A 13048-nucleotide genomic window follows, 5' to 3' on the forward strand; every position below is an offset into this window, starting at 1 on the left:
CACAGGACCTGTCCTGGGCCCAGCATCTAAGTGCAATTACAAAGAAAGCATGGCTCCACTTCCTTAGGAATTTGCAGCGATTCCGCATGACGTCTAAAGCTTTGACAAACTTCGATAGATGTGTAGTGGAGAGTATATTGTGGTATGCAACACAGCCTGGTATGGAAACACCAATGCCTTTGAACAGAAAACTCTACAAAAGAAATAGTGGATAAAGCCCAGTCCATCATGGGTAAAGCCCTCCCAACTATCGAGCACATCTACATCAAACACTGTTGCAGGAAAGCAATACTCTGCATCAAGGAGCCCCACCACCCAGGATATGCTCTCTTCTCACTACTGCCATCAGGAAGAAGGTCCAAGAGCCTTAGGACTCGCACCACCAAGTTTAGGAACAGTTACTACCCCTCAAACATCAGGCTCTTGAACAAAGAGAATAACTTCACCTGCCCCATCATTGAAATTTTCAAACAACCAATGGACTCACTTTCAATTACTCTTCATCTCATGTTCTCATAATTTGCTTATTGATTTATATTATTTCTTCTTTTTGCATTTGTAGTTTGTTGTCTTCTGCGCTCTGGTTGAAAGACTTAGTTCGGCAGTTGTTCATTGATTCTGTTAGTTACTATTCCATAGATTTGTTGAGTAGGTCCATAAGAAAGTAATTCTCAGATTTGTATATGATGACATATGTACTCGGATAATAAAACTTACTTTGAACTTCAAAGGGTCTTCAACCCAAAACACCAACTCTGTTTTTCATCTTATAGAAGAGTCTTGACTTGCTGTGTATTTCAAAAATTTTGTTTTCACTTTAAATTTCCAGTACCTGCAGTTTGCTCTTTTGATTTTAATTAAATGATTGAGTGGTTTTGAGTATTATAGTTATTCACATACACTCCTACAAGAACATTTTGTATTCTTCAGTACCAAGATAATTTCAGTGAGAAAAGTTAACAGCTATATTTTGTTTTAATTGCTTTATATTTTCAATAATATATACAGTACCAATTACCAATAAAACTCACTGAACTGGCATTTAAGTAGCCACTCTTTAAATAACAGCGGACAGCAGAGGATAATTGAGAAGCCTGCGTACCTGTGTGCTGTATGTGCTGCAGTGCTGTATAATCCTTTGCATTTCTTCATGGACCAGTTCAACACACCGCAAGCTTGGTTCCTCCAGACGTTTAATCTGTCGCTTCACTAACAACTCAAAAGAGATTTCAGGAACAAAAAGTGCTGGGCGTGGACCCTAGATACAACAGATTAAATTAATACCTCTCTCCCCACTAAAAGCACATTAAAATATACATCAACGGTTCTAAACAGAACATCACATGAGGAGCAGATGCTTTACCAAGCCAAATTCTTGCAAGATGAATGTTGCCAGGAGGAGATAGAGGTTATAAATTAAGACTATTCAAAAAAGTCATTGTCATAAACAAAACACTGCACATCATAAAAGATGAAAAGAAGCAAAACATACAGTCAAATCTGGGCAAGTGAAAAAAAGAACAGCAAAAGCCCCTGTTATCCAGCACTTAAAGCTCTAGGTACATTCTACTAACGGATTTTCTCAACATCAGTCAACTAAGCAGCTTCAACGGGTTTTAGATAGGCAGCAGGAACCAGAAAATTTGAAGCATGCGTAAAGAATTGAAAGCCGAATTTCCATAATCTAATTAAACAGCATTTTCTATTAACAGACACATCAAGTCTGACACATGCCAGATAACAAAGCCTTTGTGCAAAATGGAATACGTCAAATAAAAATATCCTTATTGTTTCAAGACCTTGACTCTTAAAAGAGGGCTCTGCCTACTCACAGTAGCATTTCTGATTGCAGTGAGAATGTCAATAGTATTGAGTCCACCCAGTGCATCTACAGATTCCAAAGTACGTCCAAACGTTTCATGAAAAATGTAGCATATTCTTGCTCCACCACAACTGGAAATAAAATTTAAAAAGTGGTTAGATAGTTATCCCCTCATGGATAAATCTCAAGCTGAAAACAAATTTCTATGTAAACGCACTTACAATAATGCACAAAAATCCCTTGTATTGCATTTGCAATAAAGTGCAAGTAAAATATACTTCTGATGAGTGACAGTAAATTGAGTCAAGGACAAGCAGCAGAAGAGCCTCCTTTTGCACTGTAAACATTTAATTTATGCAAGAGCAATTAGCTAGCTCCAGTCTCCTGCCCAGTCTTCTCAACCTTGAAAATTGTTTCCTTTTAGGACCTCATTTTTCCTAGTTCTAACGAGGGGGCCTGGACCTGAAACATTTGCAGCTCTTTCCACAGATGCTGCTCAACCCAAATGTTTCCAATAATTTCTGTTTTTATTCCAGCAAGTTTTTAAATAACATATTTATTCTAAGTTCTTGGCCTTTCTAAAAGAGAACAGTTTCTTTCAACCTGCACTGCCCATACCCGTCATGATTTTAAGAACTTTTGGTAATCTTACAACCTCCTCTCTTCCTAAGAGAACAACCTGAACTGCTTTATTCTAGTAACACACTGAAACACACTCATTATTGGATTTCAGAAAATCTCTTCTACACCCTGCACAGCCTTTAATCTTTTTTAGTATGGCACCCAAAAATGGGACACAATACTCCAGTTATATAAAGCCCTTAGTCGACATGCTTTTCGAACCAGTTTCTCAATTGTTCTACTATTTTCAAGGAGCTATACAAACATTCCCAGTTAGAAACATAGAAAAGCTACAGCACAATACAGGCCCTTCAGCCCACAAAGTTGTGTCAAACATGTCCCTACCTTAGAAATTACTAGGCTTACCTATAGCCCTTTATTTTACTAAGCTCCATGTACGTATCCAAAAGTCTCTTAAAAGACCCTATCGTATCCGCCTCCACCACCGTTGCCGGCAACCCATACCATGCACTCACCACTCTCTGCATAAAAAACTTACCCGACATCTCTGTACCTACTCCCCAGCACCTTAAACCTGTGGCCTCTTGTGGCAACCATTTCAGCACTGGGAAAAAGCCTCTGACTATCCACACGATCAATGCCTCTCATCATCTTATACACTTCTATCAAGTCACCTCTCATCCTCCGTCGCTCCAAGCAGAAAAGGCCTAGTTCACTCAACCTGTTTTCATAAGGCATGCTCCCCAATCCAGGCAACATCCTTGTAAATGTCCTCTGCACTCTTTTTATGGCTTCCATATCTTTCCTGTAGTGAGGCGACCAGAACAGAGCACAGAACTTGAAGTGGGGTCTAACCAGGATCCTATATAACTGCAACATTACCTCTCGGCTCCTAAATTCAATTCCACAATTAATGAAGGCCAATACACCGTATGCCTTCTTAAGTACAGAGTCAACCTGCGCAGCTGCTTTGAGCATCCTATGGACTCTGACCCCAAGATTCCTCTGATCCTCCACACTGCCAAGAGTCTTACCATTAATACTATATTCTGCCATCATATTTGACCTACCAAAATGAACCACTTCACACTTATCTGGGTTCAATTCCATCTGCCACGTCTCGGCCCAGTTTTGCATCCTATCAATGTCCCGTTGTAACCTCTGACAACCCTCCACACTATCCACAACACCTCCAACCTTTGTCATCAGCAAACTTACTAACCCATCCCTTCACTTCCTCATCCAGGTCATTTATTAAAATCACGAAGAGTAAGGGTTCCAGAACAGATCCCTGAGGTACACCACTGGTCACCGACCTCCATGCAGAATATGACCCGTCTACAACCACTCTTTGCCTTCTGTGGGCAAGCCAGATCCACAAAGCAATGTCCTCCTGGATCCCATGCCTCCTTACTTTTTCAATAAGCCTTACATGGGGTACCTTATCAAATGCCTTGCTGAAATCCATATATACATCTACTGCTCTTCCTTCATCAATGTGATTAGTCACATTCTCAAAAAATTCAATCAGGCTCATAAGGCATGACCTGCCCTTGACAAAGCCATGCTGACTATTCCTAATCATATTATACCTCTCCAAATGTTCATAAATCTTGCCTCTCAGGATCTTCTCCATCAACTTAAACAACCACTGAAGTCAGTTTCACTGGCCTATAATTTCCTGGGCTATCTCTACTCCCTTTCTTGAATAAAGGAACAACACTGCAACCCTCCAATCCTCCGGAACCTCTCCTGTCCCCATTGGTGATTCAAAGATCATCGCCAGAGGCTCAGCAATCTCCTCCCTCACCTCCCACAGTAGCCTGGGGTACATCTCATCCGGTCCTGGCGACTTATCCAACTTGATGCTTTCCAAAACCTCCAGCACATCCTCTTTCTTAATATCTACATGCTCAAGCTTTTCAGTCTGCTGCAAGTCAGCACTGCAATCACCAAGATCATTTCCACAGTGAATACTGCAGTAAAGTATTCATTAAGTACCTTTGCTATTTCCTCCAGTTCCAAACGTACTTTCCCACTGTCACATTTGATAGGTCCTATTCTTTCACGTCTTATCGTCCTGCTCTTCACATATTTGTAGAATGCCTTGGGGGTTTTTCTTAATTCTGCCCGCCAAGGCCTTCTCACAGCCCCTCCTGGCTCCCCTAATTTCCTTCTTAAGCTCCTTCCTGTTAGCCTTATAATCTTCTAGATCTCTAACATTACCTAGCTCTCTGAACCTTTTGTAAGCTTTTCTTTTCTTCTTGACTAGATTTATTACAGCCTTTGTACACCACGGTTCCTGTACCCTACCATAACTTACCTGTATCATTGGAACGTACCTATGCAGAACTACACACAAATATCACCTGAACATTTACCACATTTCTTCTGTACTTTTCCCTGAGAACATCTGTTCCCAACTTAAACTTCCAATTTCCTGCCTGATAGCCTCATAATTCCCCTTACTCCAATTAAATGCTTTTCTTACTTGTCTGTTCCTATCTCTCTCCAATGCTATTGTAAAGGAGATAGAATTATGATCACTATCTCCAAAATGCTCTCCCACTGAGAGATCTGACACCTGACCAGGTTCATTTCCCAATACCAAATCAAGTACAGTCTCTCCTCTTGTAGGCTTAGCTACATATTGTGTTAAGAAACCTTCCTGAACACACCTAACAAACTCCACCTCATCTAAACCTCTTCCTCCAGGGAGATGCCAATCGATATTTGGGAAATTAAAATCTCCCAATAATAACAACTCTGTTATTATTACACCTTTCCAGGATCTGTTTCCCTATCCACTCTTCGATATCCTTGTTACTATTGGGCGGCCTATAAAGTTATTGACCCCTTCCTGTTCCTAACCTCCACCCACAGAGACTCCATAGACAATCCCTCCATGACGTCCACCTTTTCTGCAGCTGTGACACAATCTCTGATCAACAGTGCCAAGCCCCCACCTCTTTTGCCTCCTTCCCTGTTCTTTCTAAAACATCTAAAACCCGGCACTTAAAGTAACTATTCCTCTCCGAGTCATCCAAGTCTCTGTAATGGCCACCACACCATAACTCCAAGTACTGATCTACACGCTAAGCTCATCCGCTTTATTCACAATACTCCTTGCGTTAAAATAGACACCTCTCAAACCGTCCATCTGAGCGTGTCCCTTCTCTAACACCTGCCTATCCTCCCTCACACACTGTCTCCAAGTTTTCTCTATTTGTGAGCCAATTGCCTCTTCCCCAGTCTCTTCAGTTCGGTTCCCACCCCCCAACAATTCTAGTTTAAACTCTCCCCAGTAGCCTTTGCAAAACTTCTCGCCAGGATATTGGTCCCCCTGGAATTCAGGTGCAACCGGTCCTTTTTGTATAAGTCACACCTGCCCCAAAAGAGGTCCCAATAATCCAGAAATCTGAATCCCTGCGCCCTGCTCCAATCCCTCAGCCACGCACTTATCCTCCACCTCATCCTAGTCCTATACTCACTGGCGCGTGGCACAGGCAGTAATCCCGAGATTACTACCTTTGCGGTCCTGCTTCTCAACTTCCTTCCTAACTCCCTGTAGTCTGTTTTCAGGACCTCTTCCCTTTTCCTACCCATGTCGTTGACACCAATATGTACCGTGACCACTGGCTGTTCTCCCTCCCACTGCAGGATATCTTGGACGTGATCCAAAACATCCCGAACCCTGGCACCTGGGAGGCAAACTACCAACCGAGTTTCTTTCCTGCGTCCACAGAATCACCTGTCTGACCCCTAACTATAGAGTCCCCTATCACTACTGCCATCCTCTTCCTTTCCCTACCCTTCTGAGCCATAGGGCCAGACTCTGTGCCAGGGGCATGGCCATTGTTGCTTCTCCCAGCTAGGCTGTGTCCCCCCCCCCCCAACAGTACTCAAACAGGAGTACTTATCATCAAGGGGTACAGCCACAGGGATACTCTCTAGTACTCGACTCTTCCCCTTCCCTCTCCTGACTGTGACACACTTGTCTGTCTCCCATGGCCCCTGTGTGACCACTTGCCTATAACTCCTTTCTATCACCTCCTCACTCTCCCTGACCAGACGAAGGTCATTGAGCCGCATCTCCAGTTCCCTAATGTGGTCCCTTAGGAGCTGCAGCTCGACACACCGGGTGCAGATATGGCCGTCCGGGAGGCTGGGAAACTCCAGGACCTCCCACATCTGACACCGAGCACAGAAAACTGGCCTCACACACATACTACTTCCTTTCTGCAATTAACACAGGTGAACCTACCTCACCTTGTTACCACCTAAGCCCACTGAGCCAAAGCCCTATCACTCTGCTGTCTCTCTCCACTGCCCGCTGGATATGGCTGTCTTCTTTATAAACTTCTCGCTCTACTGGCTGACGTCACGTGCCTGAGCAGTCTTGCCTCTCTTTTACACCGAGTAGTAAAACTGCCTTTGCTCTGGAAATCCTTAGCCGTTCACCCAGTCTTCTTGCTCCTAATTAGTTCTCCCACTAAAACATATTTTAGAACAGTTCCCTTAGGGTTACCATCCCTACTTATTCCAGAGAAATAAATTTCATCTGTTAATCAATAAACTAATTCCACTAGCCTCTCAGCATCTCCGAGAACTCTATTACCATCATCACACTTCTGAGCTTTGTGCATCTGATAACTTGAAAATGGTGGTCTGTATATGCAAGTCTAAATCATGAGGCAAACAGTAAGATTTTACTGAGGGTGTCTCAAGTAGGTTACCCTTTTTTGCTGCATCTTTTGCAGCTTCCTCACTGCTGAACTACTGTAAGAGATTACACTATCAATTTCTTACAAATTTCTTTCTGTATATCAAAACCAGAAGTTGAAATTGGCCATTTGTTTCCTTTAGCTCCATCATTCTACAACATCATGACTGTAAACCTAATACTGCATTCCTGTATATAGAGTCATAGAACAGCACAGCCTATTCAAACTTCCCCTCTAACTCAGGTCCTCAAGTCCCAGCAACATCCTTCTAAATTTTCTCTGCATTCTTTCAATCTGATTTACATCTTTCCTAAAGGTAGGTGACCAAAACTGCGCACAACATTTCAAATTAATCCTCACCAATAGTTTATACAACTTCAACAAAATATCTCAACTTCTGTACTCAATACATTGATTTATGAAGACCAATGTGCCAAAAGCTTTCTTTACAGCCCCATCTACCTGTAAGACCACTTTCAAGGAATTATGAATCTGTATTTCCAGATCCCTCTGTTCTTCCGCACTCTTCTGTGCTCTACCACTCAGATGCAAAAATCTGCATTGAATGGTCCTCCCAAAGTGCAACACCTCACGAGTGTCTGCATTGAATTCCATTTGCCATTTTTCAGCCCATTTTTCCAGCTGGTCCAGATCCTGCAAGGTGTGATAGTAGACAGCAAGGAAGACTACACCCCCAGTCTTGGTGTCATCTGCAAATTTGCTAATCCAGTTTACCACGTTACCGTTCAGATCATTGATATAGATGACAAACAACAAACAGACCCAGCACTGATCCCTGCGGCACAGCACTGGTTACAGGCCTCTAGTCAGAGAGGCAACCATCTACTACTCTTACTTCTCCAGCAAAGCAAATGCCTATGTTCTCACTGCTGCATTGCCTCACATCTACAGATTGAGCCCATCTCCCGAGTAAATAAAGATGTAAAAAGTCCATTTAAGATCTTCCCCATCTTTCAGCTCCAGGCATAGCTTACCACTCTGACCTTCCAGAGGACCAATTTTGTCCTTTGCTATCCTTTTGCTCTTTAATATATCTGTAGAAGCTCTTAGGATTCTCCTTCAGTTTGTCTGCTAGAGCAACCTCACTCCTTCTTTTAGCCCTCCTGATTTCATTTCAAGTACTTCATTTGTTCCAACGTGCTACGTACCTCCTTTTTCTCAACCAGGGCCTCAATATCTCTTGAAAACTGAGGTGCCCTAAACCTGTCGTCTTTACCTTTTATTCTGACAGGCACATACAAGCTTTGTACTCACAAAATTTCACTTTTGAAGCCTCCCACTTACCAAGCACATCTTTGCCAGAAAAAAAAAGCACGTCCCAATCCACATTTGCCAGGCCCTTCTGATACCATCAAATTTAGGCTTTCTTCAATTTAGAATCTCAACCCGAGTACCAGACTCATTCTTTTCCATAATTACCTTGAAACTAATCGCATTATGATCACTAGATTCAAAGTGTTTCCCCACACCCCTGTCCTATCTCATTCCCTAATAGGAGATCTAGTATCACACTCTCAAGCTGGGACTTCTAGGTACTGATTAAGGAAGCCTTCTTGAACACATTTGACAAACTCTTTCCCATCTAGCCTTTTTACCATATGGGAGTCCCAGACAATATGTGGAAAGTTAAAAAAGAAATCAACTCCTATCACAAACTTATGTTTCTTTATACAGTCTGCGATCTCTCTACAAATCTGCTCCTATAAATTCTACGGGCTGTTGGGCGGTCTAATATAATACCGTTAATGCTCCCATATCTTTCTTATTCCTCAACCCTACCCATAAAGTCTCACTAGACAAGCTCTCCAATCTGTCCAGTCTGAACATTAACATTTTACCTAACTAGTAATGCCACCCTTCCCACCTTAATCCCTCCCTATCACAACTAAAACAATGGAAACCTGGAACAATGAGCTGCCAGTCTTGCCACTCTGGCAACCAAGTCTCATTGATGGCTACAATGTCATAATGCCACTTGCTGATCCATGCCCAAAGCTCATCCACCTTTCCCACAATACTCCTTGCATTGAAATATACACAGCTCAGAACATTGGTCCTACCATGTTCAACCTTTTGACTCCAGACTTTGTATATAGGCTCAACACCACCTTTCTCCACAACCATTCCTCTACCTGTTCTGGTGCTCTGGTCCCCTGGACCCCATACTCTGCAACTCTACTTTAAACCCCATTTCCACCTCCATGTAACATTAGCAAACCTTCCCACCAGGACATCAGCACCCCTCCCCCTCAGTTCAGGTGCAAAATGCCTTTTTTGTACAGGTCCCACCTTCCCTGGAAGAAAGCCCAATGATCCAAAAATCTGAAGTCCTCCTCCCTGCACCATCTCCTGAGCCACATGTTAAACTACATGATCTTTCTATTTCTGGCCTCACTACGAAGTGGCATGAGTAGCCATCCTGAGGTCACTTTCTCTGGAGGTCCTGTCCTTTAACTTAGCACTCAACTCCCTGAACTCATTTTGCAGGACCGCATCATCTCTCCTACCCTTGTCATTGGTACGGACATGGACCAAGACCTCTGGCTGTTGACCCTCCCATTCAAGAATGTTGTGGACTTGATCTAAGATGTCCCTGACCCTGGCACCCAGGAGGCAATGTACCATCCGAGAATCTCGTTCTGATCCCCTAACTAATGAATCTCCTATCACTACAGATCCCCTCTCCTCCCCAATTCCACTGAGTCATAAAGCCAAACTCAGTGCCAGGGACCTAACTGCTGTGGCTTTTCTCTGCTAGATCATCCCTCCCAACAGTATTCAAAGCAGTATATCATTTTGTGAAGGGAACAGCCACAGAGATATTCTGCACTGGTTGCCTATCCCCATCCCCCTCTTGATGGTCACCCAGTTACCTGTGTCCTGCATCTTGGGTGTAACTACTTCCATGTACTGTCCATCAACCTCTCAGCCTTCCAAATGATCCAGTACTTTTCACCTTCTAATTTTATAAAGAACATACAGTTTAAAAAAAAAAGTTCACTCTCTTGCTCAGAGGAGTGAAAGAAGAATTTGGAGACTGCAGTGTTTGTTTGAACTGTTAGGAGGAATCAATTTCACATTCCTCTGCAATGCAAGGGCTCGGTATCGAAAACTAGAATGCTACACAACTACGAGAAAATCTGCAGGTGCTGGAAATTCAAGCAACACACACAAAATGCCGGTGGAATGCAGCAAGCCAGGCAGCATCTATAGGAAGAAGCACAGTCAACGCTTCTGGCCGAGAACCTTTGTCAAGACTCACAAAGGGTCTCCGCCCAAAACGTTGACTTTACTTCTTCTTATAGATGCTGCCTGGCCTGCTGCGTTCCACCAGCATTCTGTGTGTGTTGCTACACAACTGGTGAAGTGGAAAGTGAAAGTGATACTGTGGCAGCCAAGAATCCAGTACATCCACTGGTTCCTCTTTATTTGATGCATGTTATCTCTTCAGAAAAAGGCTATTACTTGATTGAACGCGAGTTCTTTTACACAAAGCTATGGTGACCTTATCCAAAGTGCCCTATTCTGACATCTGTAATAACGGCTCCAATAATTTCCCCATGACAGATATTAAATTAACTGGCATGAGGCCTCCTTTTTTCTACCACCTTTTGAACTTCCAGCACAAGTATCTGGGTGTCTTAGGTCAGTTGTCACTTCTACCTTTTCTTTAAAACTCCGATAACATGAAGTATTACTGGACCTTGCATGCACATACTATGGCTACAAGAGCAGTTCAGAGGCTGAGTATTCAGTGGTAAATGACTACTTTCTGACTCCCCACTGCTCGACAAGACATGCCAGAAGTACTGGAATCCTCTGCAGTTCCCCGTATGAATTCTATTCTTAAAAACTCAAGAAGCTTAACACCTACCAGAACACTGCAGCCATACTCCCATAACCTGGAACTATATCAACATTCCTTCATTGGAACTGGGCCAAAATACAGGATAGCAAATGTCATCCTTACTAGCAAACACAATTCCATCAATCACTAAAATGATAAAAAGGATGCAAAATACTTTGAAGTGTTGATGTTAATGAGCAGAGTGGAAGATAACTCAGAAGGCACTACCATTTATAGTGGATATTCAAGATAACAAAATAGCAGCCTGCTTACAGTTCTGAAGTTTCAATGTATTTTGCTGTTCCCTCAATTGTCTGGCAATACTCAGCTGCAAACTTGGTAATAAGCTGCAAAAGAGTGGCACTTTTGTCCTCGACTGGTTCACCATAACTGTTCAGTAAAGACTGATACTGAGCTGCCAATACGTTTATCCTAGTTTTCAGCTCTGGCAAGCAATCTCTGATATGATGCATTAGCAATCTAAAAGAGAAACAAAAATTAATAATTCCTCTGGAAAAGAAATTGAGAGAAAATAGAGTTAGACAAATGTTACAAACCAGACAAATAACATCTAGTTTACCTCAATCACCAAACACCTAATTTGATTGTAATTGACTTTGCAGCTAAAACACCTCAATGCATCATCCTTAGAAGTGCAGTTTAGGTGTCATAGGCAAATACAAGCCTTTCAAGAAAACCTGGTGTATACATGGGGCTGACATTTTTTGGAGAATTGGCCAAACATTGGCCTGCAAAAGCAATCTGAAGTTGTGGGAAGAGATGAAAAAAATGCAACTGCATATATCTCTCTTAAAATGATGAATAATTAACAGTACTTATTGAAAACACTACACTAGGCAAAAAGATGGTAATTGGGCAAAGTATAGGACACATAATAAACCATTTACCATGCATGTTAGTTCTCTGTAAATAGTCTGTGAATGCGAACAGAAAACAACTTCTTCCAATAAAAGCAGATTAACTTTGCGGGAAAAAAAATGCAGAATGAAGGTGCACAAAATAAATCCCTATTACAAACACTTGTGTGCACCAAGGTGAATGATAGGACATCTTTACTCAGCCAGCTTTAACAGATATCAGACAGGGCTCTGAAGGCACTCTTGGCTGCTCAGTACATGGATGGAAGCTTTGGCATTGACTTTACATTCTGTGCTCTTTTCTTAGTTTTGTCAGTCGAACAACATATTACCTGTTCAAAGTTTTAGCTAGATATTTGGTTCCATTTCTGTTAGCAAGTGAGGGATATTTCTTTTGTAGAAATGCATATTCATCCTTTAAAGCATCTGCCACAGATTTCTTATTGTTGATATCCAGTTGACTCCTGAAGGATACACAGATATCCTTTAATTAGAGCAAATAGAGCACCAAAAGAAAAATTCTACTTGTAACCCAAGATCTGTGAAAAGCAAAGTATATTAATCATTCCTAGACACTAATAGATGAGCTGTACCTTTCACTTCTGTCAATCCTAATTCCTGTTAAAACCCCTGTAACGAATCTCAGGGATTTAGTCATAAAGCAGGTTTCACTACCACTAAGTGACAGGTTTTGAATTTACTATTGTTTTTCAGTTCCTGATTATAACAAATTTGCAAGAATGTGGGAAGGTACACAAAAGGAAAAAAGAAAATGCAACCAGCAAAGCAATGGAAGGGAAGATGAAAAAAAAAGAACAGGATGGTGTAAAGAAAATACCTTTCCAGCTGAGAGAATGTATAGGTAACCCTCTCCCTGGCTTTGGCCAATTTAAGCAGTCACAATGAAGTGGCCCAGGATCATTCTCCCTTTGTTGTTCCCTCCCTGTGAAGGTGTAGACACACAACTAAGATGAGGACTCAGTGGTCTCGAGGATGCAGGCATGATGCTGAATCTCATCACAGCGTGGAATATCAGAATCCTATATGCCACACCATCTCTCACACTTAGCCTACTCCCCTCTCTTCCCCTAGACTGCTATACTTTAAATTAACCTTCCATCAACACACAAAACCATAATGATTGGTGAATAAGAGGTCAAGTTCTTCAATCTGT

The 13048-nt window shown here is 42.1% G+C and overlaps 1 protein-coding gene across 4 annotated transcripts in view; it reads right to left on the bottom strand.

Annotated features, from left to right (window-relative positions):
• Positions 1–13048, bottom strand: part of dnm1l (dynamin 1-like) — a 60771-nt gene that overhangs the window by 20480 nt on the left and 27243 nt on the right. For all 4 annotated transcript variants that reach the window (XM_063058077.1, XM_063058079.1, XM_063058076.1 and 1 more), the window contains 4 exons: positions 12207–12338; positions 11270–11476; positions 1833–1953; positions 1103–1258 (listed from right to left, as the gene is read on the bottom strand). In XM_063058077.1, the coding sequence (XP_062914147.1) occupies positions 1103–1258; positions 1833–1953; positions 11270–11476; positions 12207–12338 (616 nt within the window). The remainder of the gene's footprint in view (positions 1–1102; positions 1259–1832; positions 1954–11269; positions 11477–12206; positions 12339–13048) is intronic.

The sequence above is a fragment of the Mobula hypostoma genome, chromosome 9, assembly GCF_963921235.1.
Source record: "Mobula hypostoma chromosome 9, sMobHyp1.1, whole genome shotgun sequence".
NCBI classification, from domain to species: domain Eukaryota; kingdom Metazoa; phylum Chordata; class Chondrichthyes; order Myliobatiformes; family Myliobatidae; genus Mobula; species Mobula hypostoma.